Consider the following 26,623-nt stretch of genomic DNA (forward strand, 5'->3'; position numbering starts at 1 on the left):
GCGCGCCGCTCGTAAATCGTTTGACTATAAGTGCAGTGCGCCCAGACCTCGTAAAACGTCCAAAACTTTTGCGTCCATTAATCTACTCAAAATATGATTATTATGAGAGCTAACGCACTCTCTCTCCTCCCTCTATATACGTATGTTTTGTCGAGACGCAAAAATAATTCAGACGTTTTTCCATCGAGACGAGAAGGTGTTGCGCAACACCCCTCGGCAACGGCTATATACAACCTTACACGACTAATTGACTTTCATTTTAGTGCGTGTGTGTTTGCGTATGTGTGCGTGTGTATGCAGTTCGCATACCATGCGGCAATACGTAAGTAGTGTGCATTAAGGATTTAACGATGTGGAAGGTGGATTATAACATGGTGGTTCGCGGCGCAGCAAGAGAGGCGGCAACACTTCACACGTATTGGGCGCGCGGCATGCTGCTATGCGCCGAGCGCGACGTGAGCCGCGCTCGCCGACTTTACGACTTTTCTCGCACTACGTATGCATAAATAAGCGTATAATAGCTTATCTCGTGGCCATGATAACCGGGACCACGGGGTCTAACCCTTTGCCGCGTGCGTATATGCTATTCGTCGCGCGGGGCTCTTGCTCAATCTATCCACCCAGGCAAATCTAGATAATCGAAGGGTATTTTTTTCGCTTTTTTCTTTTTTTTCGTGAAAAGTCGTTTAGCAACTATTGAATAACAAACAAGGAGGAAAAGACAACGGCGCAATTTCATATTGCATACGTAGGATATATACGAAACGCGCGGACTCGTATAACTGAAACGAAAGTAAAATAAGTAAAAGGAAATGAACGAGTAAGACATAAATTGTGCTCTTGGCCGATAAATACACAAGAGAAGAGAGAAAGAAAGACGGAATGAAAAGCATCTTTGGAAAGGAGCCAAACAATGCTCGGACACGCGAAAAATTCGCCCGCTCTCTATCCATCTACGTATAGCAACGAGCCTCGTAGGAAAAGTGAGCGAATACATAAACACATTGTAGCTCCTCGTGTGTTTGTGTGTGCGCGCATGTACAAATTTATAAAGAAAAACGATGAAATGCAAAAAATGTAACTATTCGCTCTCGAGGGAGAGCCGAGGGCAAAAAATAAGAGAAAAACCAAAAATTATTTGTTCGGTTTACCGGAGAGAGAGAGAGAGAGAGAGAGAGAGCCTCGCGGGACTTTTTCGCTCGCACACTTCATTGCAGAGGTCTAGGTTTATATATAGGTAAAACATTTCATTTGTATACCCGTGTGTACAGAGGCCGAGCTCACTTGTACACTACACAGTACCACAAAGCTAGAGATGCATTTTTTAATTTCAATGACAGCGAAGACAAAGATGACGACGAGTGGAAAAACTCGCTGACCTGGAAATTCGTGACTAAGTTGTCGATCTTTCTTCTTTATATAATTATATGTAGAGAATTGCATTAATGCTCAAACATTTCTCCCTCGATGCTCCTATGATAAATGTTATCTCCTCGTGAGTCTTGTCATTGTTGAACATCGATCGTTCTCCGAGCTTTATACGTACATTATGCATCTCGAATTCTTCACTGATAATGAATCTCTCGTTCGTTTGCGTCATTTGCATGATATAATATTGAAGATGTAGGTGGTACGATGTAAGTCGAATTGATTACGAGGGTTAAACAATATTATTTTCTTTGGATGGTATATATACGCGGAGTCTTTCGAAATGCTTTTATGCAGTTTTTTGGCTTCAATTCAAAAGCCTGACAATAATTAAAATGTGCTAAGGAAAGATCGACGACGAAAGTATGGAAAGCAGAGTTTTAAATATCAAGAAAATATGTAAGTTATATAACTCTTTTAAATTGTTCTTTTTTTTAACGCATTAACTTTTTCACGTGCTATTGTATGATTTTACGTCGCTGCACGCCACGCGCAGCACGAAATCTTTGTTAATTTTAATAATGTTCGTGCTTCTACACCCAAAAATGAGAGCAAAGGGGTAAAATTTAGGAAATTTGTTGAAATGCGACGAGGTAAATGCGACGTTGAGGGCAGGTGTGTAGACATCATGCGGGCTCTTTCTCTGGAGTTTCGCCTGCATCGCTAGCTGTAGATTTTTCGTTGTTTCCTTAATTAAAATAATTACGAAAAAAAAGATGTATCCCGGCAAGAAGAAAACAATTTTCGGGGATTTTTTCAACAACCTACATTTCGTCTTGATGTACGCGTATCAAGTCGATCGACAGTATTTTTATACATATAAAATTTGATGCATCGAGAAAAGTATACCAAAGAGTTGTTGAAGGCGCTCGAGCCGTAAACGCGCGCACGGGTCTTCCAAGCCGTATAATAATATCGAATGGTATTCGAAGATCCTTGACCCCGATAAACGAGCTCGTTGCATTTTTTCGGGAGAATAAGATGTGCTTGTGCGCGCGATCGCCGAGATTTTCTCTCGGCTCGAGGCGCGTCTCGCATTATATACCGCGTGGACCACTCTGAATTCAGATTCTTGGAATGAGCCTCGATGTTGTCGTCAGCGCGGATATAATCGCACACATTTAAGGTCGACAACGACGAGGCTGCCGCGAACACGAGAACCGAATAGACTCGAGAGAGCTGACACACGTCGGGCGTAAATTTACGCTTATCACACGCGGGTTGTATGGGTGTTCAAAAAAAGCTTATAATACCTAAATTTACGTATATAATGTGGAATATGGGACTGCTCATTTGGTATGCAAGAGGCGATGCACGAAAACTTCCGTGCATCGCGGGTGGTGGTGACGGCGACAATGGTGGCCCGAACCCGAGTGGCACGAGCATGAGTCATAATCAACGCGTCGCCACCGCTGCGATACCCTATCGTCGTCGCGCCTTCGTTATAAAATATGTATATACCGGGTGTATTATATATAGAGCGAGCAAATAAAAAAGCCAACTGCGCGCGAAGCTCTTGCTGGCCAAGAAATTGGCACGAATCCGTGACGTACACTACGTTATAATAGTCTCGCGAATCCCGAGAGAGTCCATATTGCTTCGAGATAAGTAATTACATTAATCCTATTGTAGTAAAGTCAATAAGCTGCGTGACGCGCATAATAATGCCTATAATTTACGAAAAAGCTGGAAGCTTAACCGAAGAGTTATCTCGAAACGATCGAAAGATTATTCACGTTGCAACAATTGTCAAAATTCGATAACGCCTTTAGCCTTTAGAATTATTGTATATATATATAATTGGCAATTAATTAAAGAAGTCATAGAACAAACTTTGAAAAAAACTTTCGAATAAAAATCAGTCAATTTCACGATAATATCGCAAAGATGCATGTCCGTCGTTGAGCGTTATAGACGAGGAAAAAAGTAAAAACAAAAAGTGAAACACAAGCCACTCGAATATGACTCATGCTTTGCTTCTTTATACTGATTCACATTATGCACGGGATATCTGTTATATCCATAGAGCAGAGCGGAGCACACGCGATGATTCATCGTAAGCCGAGCTTTCGTTCGTGCTCGAAGAGCTTGATCGAATTCGATCGGGGATACAATACAATATTGACGCTTGCTACTGATCTTTTGTGCGCTTTCGGTATGTCAGATATCGTGTGGTGCTTTACGCAGTGAATTAGATACATAAAATGTGTATATACGTACTGATGCGTGGTGACATTGAAAAAAAGATCGGAAAATTGCGGCGCCGAGTCCTCGGGGCCGTGGGGCGCCGGAAAGCTCGCCACCAGCATCAGCGGCTTGCGGGCGAAGTTGTGCTTGCTCTGGCGCAGAAAGGCCACGCTGTCGTTGGCAATGAGGTCCGGGTAGTAGTCCTTGGCGTAGTCGAAGCCGTGCTTGATCTTCTTGCCGTTCATGTTGACGCTGTAGTTGTAGTAGCGCGAGTTCATGATGAGACCGCCCCATTCTCGCCAGCCCGGCGGTATGTACGAGCCGTTGTACTTGTTCAGATACTTGCCGAAGTAGCCTGAAATCATTGCAAAAACGATCTTCGTTTCAATCTATGATGCTTGCTTTTCTCTCGATTACAACCAGTGGCGGGTTATGGGTCAGGAATGAATGTGGAAATTCTTTTGATTTATAGAAACCTAAAATACGCAACATTGCGGCTAATTTTAGGCTTTCGTGTGAATAAATAGTATTATCAACTGGTGAAGATGTGTTTTTTTAACAAAAATCGTTACAGCGTTTGTCTCCGGTTCTTCTGTAATACGACGTTTTACTAAAAAAAAGTATAACTGCACCAGTTAAAACATATAATGTTTTATACATTTGTATAAGGATCTATTTACTTGATGTTTTTTTGTGTGAACTCAATGTTGTCTATCGGAAGTTTTTTAGGAAGTGCTTAGATTACAGGTTGGAATTTTAAATTGGTTCAAATATTGTTAGGAGAATGTGTAAACAGATAAGCATGTACCTTAATTGTAAACAATATGATCATATAAACGATTTTGACATAGTAAATGTCAAATTAGTTTTAATGTTGTCTTTTCCAATGAAACAAGTTATAGAACAAAAAGTGTTTAGAATTGAGTGGGAATTGAGTGAGTCTAACCACAAAAAGTGGTTAGATCGAGTTAAAAATTGTCGAAATCATTTTATGACATACAGGTCTTTGAGAGCCGAATTTATGATCGCCATTTTGAATTTCGTCATTATAACCATTTTACAATAAAGTATACATGCCATTGACCAAATTTATATGCGAGAGACCCACCAGCAAACCTTCTTTCCGTGGTGAAATTTAAGTTGAACGAGATTTTTTTCTCGAAATTTCATGTTTTTTTTTACAAAATTGTTTATAACTTTTAGTTAAATAATTTTTTTTAAATTCTGACACTGGATTCGAAAAGTACATTAAATTTCACGTAAAAAATGATGTCTGAAAAGTTTTTCAAACAATTTTTAGTCGGTGTAATTCATCGCTATAAATTTTGTCTGAAAATGGTCATTTCAGGCGTTAAAGGGTTAACTAGAGAATAGTCGACATAGAATGAAACGTGATTTTATTTATCGTACGCATTATATTTAGTTTCCTTCAAAAATTAATACGATATTGAGACAAATCACCGGTTTAACTCATCATTCCATAGTCACTTTTTTCATTCGTACAAAAAATATACAATTCATATAAAACAATATTTCAATATGCAATTATTATTTATTATGAATTTAAAAACTTGCGCTTAATGCATAGTATGTCACCTACCGAATTATAGCAATCTATAACAACAAACTTATTTCAATTATGCGATCAGGACATCAATTTTTTAAAAGAGGAATGAATTTACTATAAAAAAGCAGAAAGAGTAATGTTACAAAATTATGTGATTTAATACAGTAGGATATGTAAAAATCTGAATGCTTATACTATGTTTGTAAAGCTCCAAAGAATTACGCACAAGTTTTACGTTTTGCAGATTAACTTTTCGTGTAAGTGCTTTTCCACATTTACTGTATTGCATTTGTAAATTTTAATTTTAACTTGCATATCTGACACTGAGGTTCTCTCTTATAATATATCTTATAATATATTTATATGGATGTTCTATTTAAGAAAATTAAGTTAAAATTTGATTAAGTATCGATGAATTCACTCTGAATATTCGCTTGGAGTGAGTCAACGAATTGAAATCACGGTGGGCCTGAAGCCGCGATAGGTTTCATCAAAATGGCCACCAAAACTGATTGCACCACTGTTTAGTCGGTCAATCACAGATGAAAACCCCGTTCGAACCAAAATCCTAGCTGATCCTGTTCAAAAGTTATACGTATTTTTCTATTTTTATCCAAAAACCTCTATTTATACTCCGGACGCTGGCTCGGTTTTCGTAAAAATTTCCGACTCAACGGCATTTTTACACGTTTCTAGACGTATTTTGATGCGCTGAATCGATTTTTCGAGGTTGATTTTCTCGAATCAGGTGCGTTTAAAAGTTATAAACAAATTAATTGTTTAAACGGCCATATCTTGTAAAATATTGAAGATAGATTAAAACAATTGGCGTCTACTTGATCGATTACCTTTTGGAACGTCTTAAAATTTTCGTTTTTCGACGTACTTTCATTTGTATTAAGTTGCTACGTTATTATAATAATTTATCCCATCGAAAAACGCGTATAAACAAATGAAAAGTACGTGACAGTCATTAAATTACGTCTCAAAATAGCTAATAATTGCTTTATAAACAATCATACTGGGTTAAAAGCTATACCGAATTGTTGTGTAGGTTATTACCTTTAAAATGAGACGTCGATGAGCTCGATCGCACTAATACGAGCCAAGTTACGGGGGTTGAAAGATAAAAAAGGACGTATTTCTAGTAATTTTGCACTAAATATTGCATAACTTTTTTTCTAGTGGACGGATTTTCAATTAATTTCATGGAAATTCTTCGTCTTTTAAAGACAAATAAAATTAAAAAAAAATTGCTTCAATCTATCTTCAATATTTTACAAGATATGGCCGTTTAAACAATTAATATGTTTATAACTTTTAAACGCACCTGATTCGAGAAAATCAACCTCGAAAAATCGATTCAGCGCATCAAAATACGTCTAGAAACGGGTAAAAATGCCGTTTAGTCGGAAATTTTTACGAAAACCGAGCCAGCGTCCGGAGTATAAATAGAGGTTTTTGGATAAAAATAGAAAAATACGTATAACTTTTGAACAGGATCAGCTAGGATTTTGGTTCGAACGGGGTTTTCATCTGTGATTGACCGACTAAACAGTGGTGCAATCAGTTTTGGTGGCCATTTTGATGAAACCTATCGCGGCTTCAGGCCCACCGTGAAATACCGACAAACAAAATAGGATGCAATAAATATAATTGTTTAAACAGAAATATTTTGATTCTCGTGGAAATTGTTGAAATATCGGTTGAATACGATACTTGCGATTGCATAAACATACATAATTAATCGATAATGGAATAGGCTAAAATTTAATGGAGAATGAAAATATCTTAAAAAACGATTCGCGATAGTTTCTACACAAATTTCTGAATACGAATTTTCAATACTTTGCAAATATATGATTTAAACCTTAACTAGCGATGGAGCCATTTATTGCATATTCTTATTCTATCTAGTACTTGAGTTGATTACTCGACGATACGCAAAAGAAATTGCAGCGCAACAATAAAGATTTGATTGATATTTATGTAGGTGACCGTGGAGGTTATTATCATCGTAAACATTGCGCACGGACTGGCCTGGCTTTATGGCATTGTTGCGGCAACTCGAGCGTGCACACACATACCGGCTGCCTCGCATGCGTTTCTGTGCGGTGCACCAAACTTGCCGTCGGTCTATCTCTATTAAGGCTCTCCCTCTAGTAGGCAATAACGCCTCGTTCTGACTCGAATCTTGGGGGTACAGTGTATAGGAGCCATTTTCTTTAACGGTCGTTCGATCAGCGAAATTCACTCTAAATCCTGGTCTGGGAAAAAAAAGCTTCTTGCTGGCTCGGATACGAGAGCTGCGCGCACGAGACTCAATTGTGGTCGGATGCGGTAAGCAATTAGTATAGGTACGCCGCACATTAGCCGGCCACCGTCGCCGACGCGCCTCGTGTTCATGTACCCGGCGAGTATATAGAAATTATGATCGGTTAGTTGATTATGAGCCGGTCACGCAGAGAGCGAGAGAGAGGAGAGAGAAAGCCTCTAGGGCGAGCTCCGCGATCCTTACGTAATTGCGGGCGCAATATTTACGGTGTAGCGAACTATTAATAACGATCTAATCGAGCAAATCGCGCTGTACGCGGCGAGCATGATATATATAATAATTAATTGAGATCGAAACGCTTGGCGCAAAATTCATTGGTGCAAGCACGTGCGGAGGCGCGCGTCGTCGTACATTACGCTCGCCGTCGTGGGCTCGGGTTGAAACTAGAATTAGCATGCAAAGAACTCCCCGGGTGCGTCCAAAACTTTCATGTATAAATAATAACGCACCGTAGACGCGGTTTTCTCATAAAAGGCGGCTTTCCGCCCTCGCGCGCGCGACGAAGACGACGACGCACGTTATACAGTACATATTGCGCTACATATTATAAAGCAGCGCGTAATATTCCTTACGTATTCGCACAGACTTCCGGATTATGTATACCCACTTACTCCCTTGCAGTATTATAGTAGTATAAGCAGCAGCAGCATCAGTAGCAGCTTCATTTGGGCCGGATTTCCAGGCACGCAATAAAACCACAAGTCAGTCGAGCAGCGAACCGAAATCGACGGTCGGACAAGCTGTTATAAGCAGGCCGCGTAGCAGTATGACCCCATGCGCGTCTGTCTGTCTGTCTGCTGCCTCTGCTGCTGCTCCTGCTGCTTCGTGATCCGTGCGAGCTGTCTTAAAGGAAGTCGTTTCGTGCACGCTACGCCGCAGCTTATTAACTTGGCTTTATAACACGGCTCCCTACTTTGCTCGACTCTTTCTCTCTCTCTCGTCTATACATTGACGCGATCTGCGCCGCGCAGTTTCGTGAGCTTTGATTTGAACGCAGCGCACAATGAACGATGCATGTGTACTTGCTTTTTATGAGAGAGAAACAGCGTAGATTATTTTCTATATCTATAGGTGGAAAGTAGAATCAGTAGCGTCGAGTATAATTTCTGTACTAGCGGAAGCCCTTGCAATACCGCCTATATGCATTGTTCTGTCTGTTCTCTGACTCTGCCAAAAAAGTTTGTTGTTTCAGCGTGTTAAGATAAGTTTGTTGCTCGCCGTTCCAGCGAAATACGACGTGCCTATTCGACTTGTTATTTTTCCACTCTCGATTTTACTTTTCATTCCCGCATCTATATCATCATGTTTTCACAATGGTATTATGAATTGTCATTGTCTTTACACAAGGAAAGTAAAGAAAAATAATAATAATTGTACAGCTGCTAAATAAACCTCTAATACGTTACATTATCGAGTTATGCTTCGAATGAACATTGTAAAACTTTTAAATGTGTGAAAAAAGTACTACAATCAATGATACAAGAGCAAAAAGCAACTCTAACTGGCTTTTATTAACGTATGCCACGAGACGTTTCTTTGTGCGTCTTTTTGCAAAGCTCGCCTTCTCGAACGGACGATTTGAAAACTTGTCAAAAGTCTACGGATAAACGATAACGGAGCTGCGCGTGAATGCATCACGATGAATTGCACTAAAAGTGAGTCTAAGTGACGCACTTTCATCGCTCGCTACGGCTCGCGTGGAGAAGCGTGAACTTACGCCAGCTGCAAATGGATGTAAGGGCAATCGTGTTTATGCACTTCGATATAGATATACGCGTGCATACTGCGTATAAATATACAATATGTTGAAACGCCGATAAATATAGTTTTGAAACAAGTTGAGAGCAGCGGGATATAAAATCCAATGTTCACGTTTCAAAGATAAACTCGTATGTGATTTGTTAGAAGAATCGTGTATGACAGCTCTAGAGTGCGGCAAATATTTGGCCAGCGAGTGGTGCAGCCTCGTGGGAGCAGACAAGTCTTGGAAATCGATGCGGTGCGGTTTCGATGCTTGATCTTATTCAAAATGTTAATTTTCTTTTAATGGAAAAAAGCAACGAAATACGTGATTCGATCACGACTATATTGATATCGAAAAATTTTTATTTTTTTGAAAGATTGGTTTGCCCGTTTCAAACAGATTAATCGAACTTATAATTTGATAGAGTACTACTATCAAAAAAGCTTTTTCGATCTATCAAAACCGGTGTATTTTACTCGAACATCTCACATTTTTCAAAAATTCTGTCGTGAATAATATTTTTCAGAATGAAAAATCCATAAACAAGAACGAATAAAGATAAACAAAAGTTATAAAATTATATTTACTAGGCATTTTCTCACAGTTTATGTTGATTCATTACCTAATTTTTTAAAGTTATTTTACTAAGCGGAAAGGTTAATCTTTTAATTTAAATTATGTAAATGAATGGGCGCTTAAAAATGAAATTACATATATGCTGTAGCCTCTAAAGTTATGACAAGATTTAAATGCATAAAATATTATAAAAGTGATACGTTTATAATGATAATCCGAAAAATTTTGACCCCAAAAATCAAATTTTAGAAAGCAAAGTATACCAAATGCTGGTGCTCCAGAAATGCACCTTTAAAATATATTTAAAAAAGTAAAAGATAATATAAAAATAACTCCAACTGATTAACATGTAAGAATAAAATGAATTACGAGCTAAGCTCGATATACTAACCAGTACGGTAGCCGGCGTTGCTGAGGTAAGTGGCGAAGCTGTGCGGCTCGTGCTCCCTCTGCCACTGAGGGCTGCTGCAGTTGTCGTTGTTGGTAAACACCTCGTGATTGTGCATGTAACGTCCGGTGAGGAGCGAGCTCCTGCTGGGACAACACATCGGCGTCGTGACGTAAGCGTGGCGCAATTCTGCACCCTCGTCCCTGATGCGTCTCAAGGTCTGCGGCATGTAGTTCAGCGAGCCTTGAGGAATAGGAAAAAAAAACTTTCATCTCGTCTCTAACTTGAGAGTATATAAAATTTAATTTCTCGTGTCTGTGTGCGTATAATGGGATTACTCGTGGGTGGAACTTTTTTTTATTATGGAGCATACGAGTTCCGTGCGAATAAATTGATATAAAAGAGAGCTTTTCAAGAGATATAATTTAATATTTTCTATGACTATAAAAAATTCACTTATTCTGTATGAAAAATCGAAAACTGTTTTAGGTGTCAATATTCTAGAAGTGTTTTTACATAGCAGGTAAGATCATTACACATTTTTGAAAAGCTTTTCCTTTGAAAGTAATTTTAACGATTATGTAGTCTCGTAAACATTGAAAAATTCAAATTGATTCTCGAGGTACAAATTTTTATTGCCATTTCGTTTTTGCATTACTCCTCGTAAATGCAATTATTTTTCGTATACTTTTCCCGACGGCCGCGCTCACAAATACGAGGCGTAGGCCAAGGTATACGCCATAAACGTAGAAGCTCGTCTTGTTTTGCTATGAAAAATAATTCTTTTTTACTCAACCTTTTCCCGCTATTGCAGCTCTCTCAGTATATTTGAAGCCGTTTTATTATGCGTATAACGTCAGTATATAAATTCATATGAATTTTTTTCTCGTACGTATGTGTATGTGTGTATGTGTGCACGTATAAAGGAAGAGCTTATCCGAGTATTTACATATTTATGTATACGTGCGATTGCAAAACCTGTGGAGCGTGTGCGCCTACTGGTATATGTGTACTCTCCGCGTGTACACCTTACGCCGGTACAACGCGCGTCGCGGCCGTATGGGATTTTTTACGCGCGATTCTGATCCAGCTTTGAGTGTAATCTTCTTTTCCTCCCGACGGAGAGCTGTCTTTAATGCTAATGCATATTTTGTTGCTTGTTTTTGTACAGCCGCGCGCGTGTTGACCAATGAGCGTAAAATATTTACGCGCGCGTGCTTCATATAAAACACGCATATAGTCCGGATCCGCAGTATGTCAAAGATAACATCGCACTTCAATCACTTTGACGCCCGGAGCGGTATTATAAATCCGCGTAGGTGTAAGATGCGGTTCGACTTTTCGCATGCGTAAATCAACGTTGCGCAATCCACCCACGACGGATTAATTTAAGGGAGAGAAGAAAATTGCGGAGGATATCGCGGGAACACGCGGAGACAAAATTGCAAATTCCTTACCGAGCTCGACGTCCTGATCGTCGGTGAGGATCAGCACGATGTTGGGCTTGCGTTCTTTCGTGATGTAGGGCAGGTACGGCGAGTTGGCCTGACCGGCGCTGGATAAGCCCGCGCCGAGGCTGCCGATGCCGCCGCTGGAATGCTGCTGTTGTTGCTGTTTGCCATGGTGGCCCGCGGGCGAACGGCGCTGGGCCCCGAAAACGTCCTCGATCGACGGCTCGATGGAATCGCCCGGTCGCTTCGCGCCGCCGGACTCGAAGCAGCACAGCGCCAAGAGAAGCAGGGACCACAGCGTCGCATAGGCTCGACCCATGCTTGCGTTACGGTGAGCTTTTACTTATCGCACCCTTCCTCGCTTTCAGATCTCTGATCGTATCATCTTTGATGAAGCACTGAAATCAAATTATACGATTTTCATCAATAATAGTTTTTAGATCATGGCATAATTTCTTCAACTTATGTTAGTCTGTTTCAATTATGTTAAACTGCTAGCACTTTTCAGGCCAAACTGTAACCGAGCTCGGTCACGTTGTCAGAAATTTCGCGACCAGCGCTGATTGCATCGCGCGTCATCTACCTAAATATGACGTTTATTTCGAGCATGCTTTTTTTAAGAGTAAAAAAAGATAAAGCTTTAATAACTAATTGAACTTCAGTAATATCACAGTGTAATATCTGTATTTACTGTATCGGTACAGATTATATTTTCTTTTGTGTGAATGTTTTTCTATTTATAATGAATAAAAATTCATTAAAATTTAGGTATAGGTTCAATGACATACGAATATATGTAGGTATCGCAGTTCACTACAGCGTGTGTCTAGTCAACGGTAGTAGGAGAAAGCATCGCTAAGGAGCTACTCGCTAATTCATAAGTATAGTCGCGGGGAATTCTTCGGTGGGCAAGTGTTTACAAATAATAATATCTGTAAAAGATTATAGGTCGTGCGCTTAAAACCGGGGTACGGTGTTGGCTATTCAAAGAGATTAACCTCAAATATTTCCTCAGTGTATATCGTGAAAATTCAACTACAATAGAGCGAGCCATGGAAAACAGAGAGGACACAGTTAGGTACGAAATTTATCGCGCATACAAGACATTTTTTTGAAGCAGTCACCTTATCAAACTTAATTATTCTTTAGGATCAAGAAAGAACCGGATGATACTTGGCTATATTCAGGCGACGATAACATTTTCGATTCGGTGGACTCTTATGTAGCCAAAAACTTTGCAAAATTCAAGTTTTATCAATCATCAGTAAGTCTAATGATTTAAATTATATCCTAATTTTACTATATCAAAAAATTGTCAGAAAATTTTAATTTTAGGCGAACCACGTTAATGGGGCTACTATTTTATCCGAAAAGTTAGTTGAAAAAGTATACGTTGATTTTGAGTGCAAAAATGTTAAACCTCAACTCAAGTTTTTATCGACATCCATGTGCAAAACTGAGTTTCAGAATTATCCACCAATTGTGAAAAATGAAAACGAAAATCAGATTGGTTACTTCAATAAAAAAAACTGATAATTTTAAAGAAAAGGATTCGATTACGAAATCAACAGTCCATTTCAACAACAGCCTTATTCCAAGCTTGACGAATTCGGAAAGAAAAAAATGTTTGAACAAAGAACTAAATTATTTCATAAGTGTAATTCAAAAAACGCAAGGAAAAGTGAGTTTAAGTACAAATAACAATTCGATACAAAATATTATTAAAACATATAAAGGTGACATTTGCCAAAAATCATGTATCAGCAAAGATCATCTCAAGAATCATACAGATGCAGTTGATGATCGTGTGAAATCATTTTCATATCAGAAAACCTTAAAAAATAACTTAAATGCAGTACATAATCTCAACAAACGTTTTAAATGTAAAAATTGTCAGAAAACGTTTAAACGAAAAAGTTATCTCAATTGCCACATAAATATAGTACATGATAGCAACAAACTCTTCAAATGTGAGATTTGTCTCAAATCGTTTGGATACAATTGTCGTCTTAAGTTTCACATAAATGCAGTGCATAATCGCATTAAAACCTTTGAATGTGATACTTGTCACAAATCATTTGGATACAAGAAGAGCCTCAATACTCATATGAGTGAAGTTCATTATCAGAGAAAACCCTTCGAGTGTGATATTTGCCACATAGCATTTGGACGAAAAAGTTCCCTGGAAGCTCACATCAATGGAGTACATAATCGGAGCAAACCCTTTGAATGTGAAATTTGTCACAAATCATTTGGATAAAAAAAGTACCTTAAAGTTCATGTAAATGCAGTACATAAACGTAGCAAACCTTTTGAATGTGAGATTTGTTACAAATCATTTGGATACAAGAGTCACCTCAATTTTCACTTAAATACAGTACATGTTCGTAGCAAACCCTTCGATTGTGATATTTGTTACAAATCATTTGGACAAAAAAGTAACCTCAAAAGTCACTTGAATACAGTACATAAACGCAACAAACCCTTTGAATGTAAAATTTGTCAGAAATCGTTATAAAAAAGGTCACAACACAACAATAATGTTAGGTTTGAATCAAGAATGATAACAATTATAAAAAAAAGTTACGAAATCGGTGTTATACGAATAGGTAAGAAAAAAACGTTTGTCAACGTGATATTATTTATTCGTAAATGCGTTTAAAACATGGATTTTATAGATAAATATAGAATTTTAATAATACCCAGGGAACTCCAAATTAGGGAAAAATTTTGCTATTAATTCTTAGATCTTGTGCGCCGTACCAGATTTATGTCCTGTAAGTACATGTTCTCTTTTAAAAACATGTCACTGTAAGTATAAAAAGGAATAAGTATGCGTTACACGAATTACATACAAAGGCATTTACATGGAGAAGTTAATAGCAGCAATTAAGCAGCGCCTAACATAAGAAACTGATTAAACGTTAATGAATTCGACATATTTTTTTTTATTATACTCGCTGTAAATGGAGAGTATTGCAATTTATGGCGTTTGGACGACATAATAATTATGCACACATGTTATGCATTGTATACATTGATAATTAATGTCATAGATCAATTGTCACTTCGAAAATAGAGTGATTTTTTTTCACTGTAATGTGGTTAAATGTCATTTAAAATAATTTTATTTTTCAAAGTGTTTCGATTTTGTACTAGAAAATAATAATATAAATTTAACACCATCATACTTTTTGTAAAGACATAATAATGTAAATGAAAACAGAAAATTAAAGTTCATAAGTTAATTTTATAATTAATATTAATATCTTTTCAAAATATTATGGTATTTGGGAGGAAAAAGCATTACGTAGTAAAATAAATATTTTTTGGATACATGGTTTACAGTGACTTTTCATTCTTTGGACTATGTATCAATAGAGCATGCACTTATGATCGTAGACACATTTCTCTTTTTATTCTATTTAGTAACTAAAAAACGAATAGTAGAAAAATCTTGAGAGCCCATACCTTATTTTTAGTTTCTCTATATAAATTATGATTTTATGCTGTAATACAAAAATAGGTGTTTTTGCTACTTTTATAACTAAATTTGTTATTTAAATAAGCTTGAATATAACGCAAAGATGATGTAGTCATACAAAATTTATCCAATAGTTTTTTGTGAGTGAAAAAAGAGTTGAAAAGAAACTTTTTACAGATTGAATTTGAAGTTAGTATTAATAATATTTACGATATGCGTTTGGCCCGCTTTCGGCAGAAGTCAAAGATAAAAAGTGAAAAATGTTCAGATGCTATCATTATGATTATTTCCGGTATTTTGATGATTTTGCTCTACCCATCACCTTTTCTTATCGTTTTAATAAATGGAATAAACATGAACATTTGAAGATGTATTTTCAATTGCTTAGTTCTTTTCTGCTATATAAAAAGTGCTTCGGTTGTATCAGTGCTAAGTAGCGGTATGCGCTATCAGTCCTCGAGTGTAAATCGATACATCACGGGATAACTTAACAAACGAGCCACAACAAAATTACAAAAGATAATTACGTGGCAAGTTTAACGAATTCCTCCAGAGGTTAAAATTCACGTCACAGATCTTAATTGACACGATAATGTTGGCAGCAAGCAATGGCATAAGAGTCGTTATCCTCCACACGCTAGGGCATATCCGTACGCGTAGAGCCATACGCGTATAAATAATAGCCTCGAGAATCGCCGACGACGACGGCGACGAAACCATAAATCCAAGACTCAAGCGAGCATTTAAAAGCTCTTGCGCGCCTGCATTTATATAGAGAGGCATCAGGCCGCCGCGGCTTATCGGTTAATCTATAGGTTAACGCGCGCACTCGACTCGCGCGCTAATCGGTAATTCATCTTTGGATTCATTAGCCGTTTAGCGCACGGCTATTAGTCTCCCTTTCTCTCTCTCTCTCTCTGGACTCTCGAGTGCAATACTTATACAAGCTCGAGTACTATATAATCGCGCGCTCGGTCATTTCTCTAATCTCGCTTCGTCGTTGCCTATATGAAAGGCAGCAGCAGTGATGCCGGCCGGTATAATAGGTAAGGCTCTCGATAAACCGGTGGTGGCTACGTTCGCGCATGGAAATTGACGAGACTACTACGACGACGACGACGACGACGAGCCCTTCCGCACGAGTCGCACGAGCTGCAGGCTTTAGACGGCACGGCCTACGCGCGCGCGCTTAATCCGAGCTTTTTCTTGACTTTACGCGCGCGCACGTCCGGCCCACCCACGCACGCCATAATATAACAGTGCCATAAGACACTGGCAGTTAGTGCGAGAGCGGAGAGCATTAGTCGTACTGCCGACTTCACGCATGCGGAGCTACTACTCGCGTTCGTTTGTGCGCGCGGTCAGATAGAGAGAGAGAGAGAGAGAGAGAGAGCGAGAGAGCGAGATCTCGACGGACGATAGGCGCGAATCTTAAGCCTCGTGAGTCTCGTGCACTGCTGTTGCTCCGGACGTGCCGTACGTAAACTATATAATGCATAATATAGCGGCGTGGCCCGCACGTGTATGCCAAGTAGCACTGCAGCGGTGGCATAGTTATCGCGACGTGGATGCGATTGCGATCTGACCGGAGAAAATTTTACTCCCTCTTCCTCTCGCATATCACGGCGTAAGGCACAATTATCGCGTACACCCATGCACTCGAGTGCCAAATAACCGGCTAATGTATTTTATTTTTAATGTACAGTAAATATGTATAATGTAGGCTATAGCTATACATTGCTCCGAAGTTATTAGCAAATTTCGCTGTCGTCGTCGTAGTCTCATCAAAAGGCCATAAATAAGATCGTCAATGTTTTGCACTCAGTATGATACGTACGCATGATGAGGAGGATGATGGCAGTCGAGCGCACTTGACTATATCAGCGCAGTGACGTAATAATCCAGGTTCTTTCTCTCGAATGACGCGAGCTGCCCGGCAACGATATATATTTAATAATAATGATAATAGCAACGAGCGACGGTCCATAAAGCTGAGTTGCGCGTAAATTGAATCGTTTAACGCGCTGGCCCGCGACTCGAGAAGCGATGTTTCATTCCTCTCTCTCTCTCTCTCTCTCTCTGGGCGGCTCTATCGTCCATAAGGAGAGATAAGGTCGCGAGCGCAAAAACTCCGCGGGGTGGCTCGTTGTACAGCGCGCGACGACTGCGTACTTTCGATTCTATATAAATGTGCACGTGTGTGCGTGGAGTACTTTGCAATGTCGAATAGCAGCTCGTCGTCGTCGTCCGATCGCCGCTGCCGCAGCGTACGCTGCGTTTCCAGCCTCGGCGATTAAAGCATTATACGACTCCCTCGAGGCTATATCCCATGCGCCGTCCGGTCTAAAGCCGCGATATATATTACCGAGCTTCAACTTTTTCAATATATAAACGCGTTGGCGACTTTTTCGTTGTGTGCTATAAGCGCCAAAGCGAGAGAGCTACATACAATGACGACGACGAAAACGCATGTCACGAGCACGCGTTTTCATCTTATGTCGGATCTGCTATACACGAGATTTGCGAGAAAAAAAAATGAGAGTGCGCTAAATAGATTTTTCATTCGCGAAAGTCGCGCAGCAGCAGCTGAGTCTATATGTAAGCCGGCGTATCGAAGACTAATTTTAAATGCAAGCGCAAATTTCCATTTTCGAGACGCGCGCACATAAGTGAATAAAAGTCAGCTCGCGCGAAGCGAAAAAGTGTGTCGCGCCTTTTTTAATACTTCTGCGTACTTATACGCCGCGTGCGCATACATATACTAATCTCCGAACATATATCCCGTTAGGGTAAACGGTAAGATATTTTAATAAATTTTTTTTATGCGCCGGGTGCAGAAAAAAGTCCTGAGTATACATTACGGCTCATTAATGCTCATCACATTGATGTCTTAATACCCGAGAGTCGAGTTGCGAGCCGTTTGCAATGTCATGAGGGCTCGAGCATCACAGTCGCTCGCTCGCGCGCCGACTCTTATATACTGAGTGGTGTATGTGTGTGAGTGAGCAGTGCGTCGTGGTAGCTCTCTCCGCGAGTCGTTACGAATCTCGTGTTATATATCTCATGCGAGCGCGATTTAATCCTCGCCGCTAAGCCGACCTATAAGCGCGAATTTCACGCACAGCATTTAGATCGACGCCTATATATACATGTATAGACTTTCAAGCTTTTTGGATCGGCGCGTTCTGATTGATATATCACAGTCGTACTAATCTTATGTGGTGCATTTTTGCCGATCACGACGCTATTTATTACCGAGCAACTATATTTGCCAACAAACTATAGCTGATTTGTGCCACGTGAGTATTTTTCACCGAAGAAATCAGCGTTCATATACGAGCCATGTGTCTCGCGATATACATAAGCAGTCCGTTTAATTGCTTCGGAACTTCGTTTCAATAGCTCATGTACGAAGAATCTCTCGAGTTTTTTTCTCGGAGGCGTTCAGTTGCAGTCCCAACGCGACTCGATTTAGATAAAAACAAATTTTTGTTGTTGTTGTTGTTGTTGTTGTTGTGCACTATAATCGTTGTTTGTTCAAAAGCGTATTTCAAGTATCCGTATAGGAAGTATGCGTGGTGTGCGATTTATCAAGAGTTGATTCGAGATTCCAGATGCCGTGAGTAGGTATATATCGCGCTCGCTTGGCGCTTGTAATATTTCATCCTCTTTTATGATTTATCAGCTTGACACTTGGCTACATAAAAATATTGAACAGGTTCGCTGAATCAAATGATGAAAAAATACGATCCTTCGATGATATTCAAGTTTTATATTTAAGTTTTGGCATTAAGCAGGACACGCTCTAGGGGCTATTCAACGCAGAAATGGCGTGTGAGACTCTTGGTGATTTCCAAAACTTGCATCCCAGAGTGACTCACGCTCTTCAAAGATTACTTATGCAAATCCTGTGAAATAATTTTTCTTCTTCAATTGGGCTCAGAAGACAAAAATAGCCCGGAGATATATTATTAATCAGTCATAAAGTCCACATGAAATTTTCTATAAAACACTTTATATACATTGTGGGGGTAATTGCATAGACACAGGCGTGGCAAATCCAACATTTCCGGTTGCATAGGATGAAACAGAAAATAGCGTTGAAGAAGCAAAAAGTCCGGAGCCAACAGCAGATTACGAAGACACCTTTTTCTCGCTGCTTGCTTTCACGTATAAATGTACGTGCGGTCAAACACATACACGGCTGTCGCGAGTATGCATGTGTATGCGTGTGTGCACCCACCAATGCAGCGCGGCAACAGTCCTCGAGAAAGAAGCCCGCGCCGGTTGTACCTCGGTCGCGGCTATTATGCGCCGCACAGATCGTTATAATAGCGGGCGTACTCACGCTCGCCCATGCTATTCCCCGCATTATCCGCGCAGGTGCGTGAAAAAAAGTGCAACGCCATCGAATCGCACGATACGCTGCTCGGCTGTCTCGATCTTGCGTACACAATATGTTCGACTCGAGCTGTCTGCCGTCGTCTGACGAAGTCTGTATAAAAGAGGCGAAGGATACATTGTTGAGACGCGTGCATCCACGTCGCCTTGTTAATCGACCCACGCGAGCTCCGAGAGCTGTGACTTGACTGTATATAGTACTTATATGTATACCCGACGCTACGCGGCCTTCTGAATGAGGCGCCAAGAACCCCCTCGGACGAAGCTACTTCGCGTTACATACACGTATGTAAGTGTGAGCGAGTGCGTAGCCGCGTAAGGGTGAGCTTAAAGTCGCTTTTCCAATTAAATACGTGAATGCAGGCAGCAATGAGGAAAAAAAAACTAAATCCTCGGAGTTGCTAAATGACGAGCTTCCTTCCTTACGTTTTTCTTGCGTCCCTGATCATCTTGCCCCGAACTTGGGGCAATAAAACTTGTCGACTCTACATTTTTCTTGGAGTATCATGTAATAAAGGCATTTTGACAAGAACCTGTAGTGATAAGCTGGTTTTGTCCTGAAATGTTTCTATAGTTAATGCTACTTTTTTTTAATAATAATTACATGAGTTCAATGAGAATGACGTGTATAACTGAGGCAAATTCTTTGTTGTTGATTATATGAAATATATGATAACGTTGATTTTGAATAATTTTTATAACTAAATTACATGGAAGTTACAAAAAAAGCTATCAATGTGAACTTGATTCATTGTTAAAAAGCAAATCACAAGAAAAGCGAAAAAGAAAAGGATAAATTTTGCCCAAGGCTTAAGGAATCAAATGCCATCTCGAGAGCATGAAGATGATCGCTTGTTTTGTATGATGTGCCTCGTTCTAGCGCACATGAAGAAAGAGGAATTAAATAAACAGTGAGCACAAGAAGAAAAAAGATCGCAATATCTCATACGGCTGGTCGGATGACAGACCAAGCAATAGCAGCAGTGACGACGACGACAAGTTTTTTTTTCTACCTCTCGGAGACTCGCGCTCAAGGATCAAGCTCTGTGACTTACAAGCATATAGCAGCAGCATCTAACGCACTCGTTATGCCTCCGCTCGTCCGCATCCGTCGAGGAGATCACTTAAATGGCGCACTTTTCCTTCCTCCGTCCCTCTGTAAGACACTTATCCAGGCAAAGGTACAGCAAAGGCTCAGCACAGCTACTCTTACCAAGTCAAACGAAGTTTCAGATGCAGCATCTATAAGATTTAACAGACTATTCCCTCTGTCTCAGATTTAGCGACGCGTGCACAAGCTCTCGGATATTTTCCTGCTTTCCATTTTCGTTTTTTTAAACTTTCTTCTTTACTTTCACGCGCAAATCAGTCGTCTTTTTGACACTAGATCGAGAATCTTGAGATATTATATAATATTTCTGCTCTTTTTAAATTTTTGTTGAAACTAAATTGTTATGAGATATTCAAAAGATGTATAATAAAGCAAGGATTTTTATCTGATATATTTAGCCAAGAAATATATGTCGAATATATCTTTGCTAAGGCTTTCAGCTTTTCCCACGTTCGAAAACATGCTCACACAAAACATCATGCTTTGGGTTGTATGTGTGAACCATGAATAAGTTAAATACCAAAAATACTCTCGCGTAGCAATACCATTTCTTACTTTGCTAAAAGATTTGATTTTTAAGAATTAATCCGAGCTATGAAGTACGAGAAGTAAAAAATCTAGATTTTAATTTAGATTATTTTTTACTGGAAATCAATTAATCACTTTCATTTATAATAAAAAATCATTCGCCAAAAGGAATGCATTCCAGCAGCTATCAAGTAATCGTATAAGTGAATATCAATGATCAGAGATGCATCCAACTTTGAATAAAGTCGAAATGTTTAAAAAAAAGTTCTAAGAACTTTATAAAGTTGATTTATAAAGAAGCTTTAATCAAATCATTCAAGAACGCCTTTTGAAAAATTTTAGTAAGTTTTAAAAAGCTGGCCGTAAGTTTTCATCATTCTTTCATAATGGTTCAAAGTAAGCTTTCCAGAAAAGTCTAGGCAAGCTACTGAAAAATTCCAAAAGAATTTTCAAAACATAATCTGTAAAATTTTCTTTAAAGATTTCAGAAAACTTGCAGAAAGCTCTGTGAGAGCTCTCATTGCATGCTTCCCGTAGACTGGGAAGCTTCTTTGTAAGCTTTCACGAAAATCATTCTGTTTGCGTAAGTATATGAGATATCCCTTAGGTCTCAAAATTAGAAATTTCCATTCCCTTGTCCAGATATCAATAGGCACTCAAAAGTTTCTCTAGTTTTGCACCTAAAGTACGTGAATGAGTGTAATGCCTTTAAACCCTATCTGTTACAGAGAAGTCTATATCCGAAACATGATGATATCTGAACAAAAAATAAGATTGTCTAATTTATGAAACTAAGGGACATCTTGATGCAAAGTTGTAATGTTAACAGAAAAATCGATACAAATTAATTCCGTCGTTCGCTCGGGTGCATCCTCACAGCGACGGAAGTTCAACTTTCGTCCCTTGTTACGTAATATACTATTCTTCCCATGTACAATGTACATCATTTCATTAATTTCAGCTGATTGTGATTCAGCTTATAGTAATTTCAGCTACAGTTGTGAACTATACTATTTGAGTCTTGAAAGTCCTATTTTACCAGAAATCATCTGTGTGCATGCTAATTTTAGAGGAACGCGGTTCTGATGCCGTAGAGTTTATTGAGTTCGATTCACGCCCACACATGCCTCCGATGAACGATGATAATTTCTCTAACCTGTGCACTACTTGCTGCGGATATTTATCACGACCAAGAAAAATTAACGGGATATCCTGACAAACAATAAAGCAGAGAGTGGATAAAAACACGAGCTCTCGCGAAGAAAATAATTTACAGTTAGCGTAAACTAGTTACTTTTTATTTAAGAAATTGATTTTCTCGCTATCGTTTATAAGCTTAAAATTATTAATAAGCTTTTATAGTGTGTAATAATTCTGCAACTTGATAAAGCTATTTATTACCAACAACAAATCAAAAGTCATATATAATCGTCGTATCAAGTGAAAATATTTTGTAAATCTTGTGTTAAGATCTCAGAATATCGACATTTAATTGTACGAAATTAATAGTTTTTTATGGATTGTGTTAAATTGTTATTGGAAATATGGCTTACATGGCTATACTTGTTCTTATGTTTTATATATTTTAAGGCTACACAGATAAACATTCGGTGCCGATGTGTTCTTGACACAAAGTGATTTTCATAATATCTTAATTCACGATTTGTTTTTTCCAAGCTAGTATAATATAACTATAATGATGATCGCATCCCTAACATTGTTATGTATTTTTGTCCAGTGAAAATTTTTTAACAGCTTTCTGTAGTAAGAAAATCACTCTTAATCTCTTCTCAACTATATTTATTTTCCACATTAAGTACTTTCGTGTCAGAGTGATTTTCTTTAAAATAAGCTAACTTATTCATTTACGTTTCTTCTATATGCACGTATTTACTTGGAGTAGGTAGGTAGTACTTGGTGGAGCCGCTCTTGCTACATACCCATACTTAAATATAAATATTATTATTCTTCGTCCTTTCGATTAATACTTGCATAACACGCAATAATGTTCGACTCGAGCACTGATAGCTTTTCTTTTTGCGTTTCAGTTTTGCCATCGCTTGCTTGTTATTATTGGCACTGCGTCGGTTATTAGCATTCCAAACGCTCGCTTTGACTGAATTTTCAAGTTTGGCTTACATATTATAAAAAAGGCAGGAAATTGTTCGCAGAAAAATTATTGCCTTCTCTGAATAATGGTATGAGTAGAGAAGAAGCACCTATGCATGAGCTCAATTATGAAGGCCGCTCTCGTGCATATGCTACATACACACATATTGACTGCTCTGAGCATCTCTCTCTCTCCCTCCCTCTCTCTTTTCAAAGTCATTTTGAGCTTTATCCTTCTGCGTATACTTTGTAAGACGATGGCAATCATGCGAAACTTCGAGTGAGTCGCATTGAACTTGAAACAGAGAGAGAGAGAGAGACTTTGAGCGAAGAAATCAATTTAGAGTTCAATTATACGTATCGACGACTTCGATGCTCTGTGAATTTTCATTTAACCAAGGTTTGAATTTTATTTTTATCACATTATTGATCTAATTCGATCAAATCCTCGATTAACGAATTTTACTATCATAAGAAATTTTATTTCTTTTAATTATTATAGATATGGACATCGAAGTGATCTCGAAAATTGAACAGAAACAAAATCGAGGATGATTTGTAACAGTCTATACGTAGACAGTAACTTGCCAAATTAATTGCTAAGTGTCTTATCACAACTTTTGTCTTTTCCTCTGAAATGCATTGAAATTAAATATCATTCATTTTTTAACGTACCATCAGAAGTTTTTCACATTATCATTTTAAAAACGTTCATAAAGTATATAGCATTCTGAGATTTTACAATCGATCGAATAAACCTGAGCTACTACGTCACGTAAAATTGAACGATTTTACATTTGCAAAATGGTAAGCTTAAAATAGCGAAATTTATTTGACCTTTGTTGCATTGTCGAGACAGTTTCCTTTATTTCAGGACCAGATGCTTGTTAATGCACGCGTATGAAAGAATAAGTAAGGCAGACTTGCATTGTACGAGCTGCGTATTTGAGCTCTCAAGTTGTTGTTTTTTTTTCCTCCGCGTAAATAACCGATTCAATTCACACGACTCGTTTGTGCAGCGGAGTATAAAGATCGCACACAAACATCGGAAACGGTCGTCGTAATTAAGATCAATCCTGGAGGCTGTGCACGGCAGGCAGAGGCGGCGGCAATATCACGCAGACACGTTTCCATACATTATACGATCTTATGTGTGTAGTCTCCTTCTCGGCTCACGAATCTTGGCCCCGAGCTTGGTATTTATGATGAGCAGCTGCAAGCGAGTATCGGTCATGAGAGCTGCTGCTGCTGCTGCTGCATGGCGACCGCATATTATAGACGATACTTACACACACGCGGGCGCTCGCTTGCTCGGTCGCTCGCACGATCCGCATCGATCCGCGCTGCTCTTCCGATACATATTCCGTGTGCATATAGGCATAGTCTTGCGTACATCAAGGCATCGGCTCGTTATATAGCCACGATGCTCCGTTCAATTTATCATCGTGCATGCAGTGTCTCATTGGTGCATGCTCACACACACACACTCGTTTACCGTCAGATCATGAAAACGATCATGGAAAGAGCTTCGGGCTAAATAGCCGCTGATAGATGCGTCAGTTTTGTACATATGCACTACCGGTGTATTATACATAACGTACAGTAATTCCGTGGACGCGCACAAGTAATCGTGTTATCTATTGAGCACGTACACGTGATGAGGAGATCAACGAGAGGCTACACACGCAGTGGCTGCGCGTTAATGGTTCGCTTGTGCTATTCTCGATATATACTCATAAATAATACGTATGTATATGTTGGATTCAGTCGTATGGACGACTGACTCGGTGTGCGTGTGTGTGTGGCTAAAACGAGCGTCCGAGTATGTATATGCACGCCGCAGTCCGGGCGCGCGCACTTAGCTATGCACTGGCAGCCATGTGACAATTACCGAGCGATAACAAAGCCATTCGCGCCTCAACGTAGCCGCAAGAGTGACAATGACGATCCAAGCCGCACAGCACACATGCAGCAGCATAATATGTGGATCGACTGTTTGGAGCTCGCTCGATGATGTGCGCCGCGCTTGTTGCCGCGCTATAACAAACATTCGAATGCACGCTGAATATGTGTACACATACGGGTGCGTAACTCGGTAAGCCGCACAATATCGCTTAGTGCGCTAGAGAGCTGCCTCCCGTACAACATAATGCGTATACATATGTACGCGTGCAAGTGCATTTAACGTTGGCCTCAGCTGCTGCACGCGGCGATGATTTCAACGAGTGTCGAGCCTACTCCACACTCGTTATGCACATTGCGAGAGAGAGAGAGAGAGATTTGATGCATATGCACAAACACATTCGAAACTGAATTATGTCGCACGACTATGAGAGAGAAAGTAGACAAGTTGCAAAATCCGATATATAAGAGTGTTTGAGAGTTCTCAATGACATATCGATGCTCCCTGACTCGTTGACATTAATTTTAGCCATTCGATTTTTTAAAGAGTTAGACATATATTGCTACCGAAACGAAGGATGCGACGATATATTATCGAGCCACCTTGCGTGCTTATGTATATTTCTCTTTACGTTTTCTAAATTGTTTCTCTTTCACGCTGTGCTCTATGCTCGCACTGCGAAAAATATACGTCTATGTCGCGCAAACATATACGCGCAACGTACGGCAAAGTCTTACTACGCGCAAACACTTGGCAAATCTTGCGCGTTTCTGTGTATTTTTCCAACTTTTCTCTCTGCCTCTCTCTCTCTCTCTCTCTTTCCATTGCACCAACGTGTATATACGCGTAAACGTTATATTTATCTCGGCTGCTCTGGGTTCGTTCGAGCTCGAGTAAATAGCTTTCCGAGCTCTGTATCGTATATATAATATGTATGCGCAGAGAGAGACGACGACGACGTTTCAATCAATCGACGCGTGTATCGTTTTAATACCCGTGTTGATATAAACTCATACCTTCCTGTACACGCACATACGCGCGCACCTGCATACACACGCGCGAGCGCACATCAAATATGCTACTAATCTAAAAGCCATATGGCTGCGCACTGCAGCTATACGCTTTTGCATCTGTGTGCGTGTGATACGTCGTGCGCGTAAGTGGCGAGGCGTGTACAACACTCGCGTCAGGTGTAGAGCTCTATTATGAATCAAAATTTAGCCCGACGTATCGCGAGCAAAAGTATTTACTATTTATTTGCTCGTCAATTATGGATAGCATAAAACGCGCGCATCGAAATTCTACACGGCCGTATGTAACTTTTTTAAAACCGACGCAGACTTGCTACTATACATGCGTGATACATGTAGACCTATTACTCTCGAGATAATTAGGCACTTGCTGCACACAC

The 26,623-nt window shown here is 39.5% G+C and overlaps 2 protein-coding genes across 3 annotated transcripts in view; one reads left to right on the forward strand and one right to left on the reverse strand.

Moving 5' to 3' along the window:
• LOC106648317 (extracellular sulfatase SULF-1 homolog) overlaps positions 1 to 26,623 on the reverse strand; it is a 45,256-nt gene that overhangs the window by 6,315 nt on the left and 12,318 nt on the right. The window contains exons 2-4 of the mRNA XM_014365088.2: positions 11,683 to 12,074; positions 10,229 to 10,468; positions 3,649 to 3,970 (exon numbers count right to left, since the gene is read on the reverse strand). Coding sequence (XP_014220574.1) covers positions 3,649 to 3,970; positions 10,229 to 10,468; positions 11,683 to 11,995 — 875 coding nt within the window. The 5' untranslated portion in view covers positions 11,996 to 12,074. The remainder of the gene's footprint in view (positions 1 to 3,648; positions 3,971 to 10,228; positions 10,469 to 11,682; positions 12,075 to 26,623) is intronic.
• Positions 12,597 to 13,529, forward strand: LOC106648321. Of its 2 annotated transcripts, none has more exons than XM_023460857.1 (3): positions 12,597 to 12,754; positions 12,826 to 12,940; positions 12,996 to 13,529. In XM_023460857.1, exons 1-3 carry the CDS (start codon positions 12,729 to 12,731, stop codon positions 13,023 to 13,025), a joined length of 171 nt encoding a protein of 56 aa, XP_023316625.1. In that variant the 5' UTR covers positions 12,597 to 12,728; the 3' UTR covers positions 13,026 to 13,529. The 2 variants fall into 2 exon arrangements, with proteins under 2 accessions (XP_023316625.1, XP_014220580.1); XM_014365094.2 differs by having other exon boundaries at positions 13,012 to 13,529.

The sequence above is a fragment of the Trichogramma pretiosum genome, unplaced genomic scaffold (genome assembly GCF_000599845.2).
Source record: "Trichogramma pretiosum strain Unisexual culture from Peru unplaced genomic scaffold, Tpre_2.0 scaffold6, whole genome shotgun sequence".
In the NCBI taxonomy this organism is placed as follows: domain Eukaryota; kingdom Metazoa; phylum Arthropoda; class Insecta; order Hymenoptera; family Trichogrammatidae; genus Trichogramma; species Trichogramma pretiosum.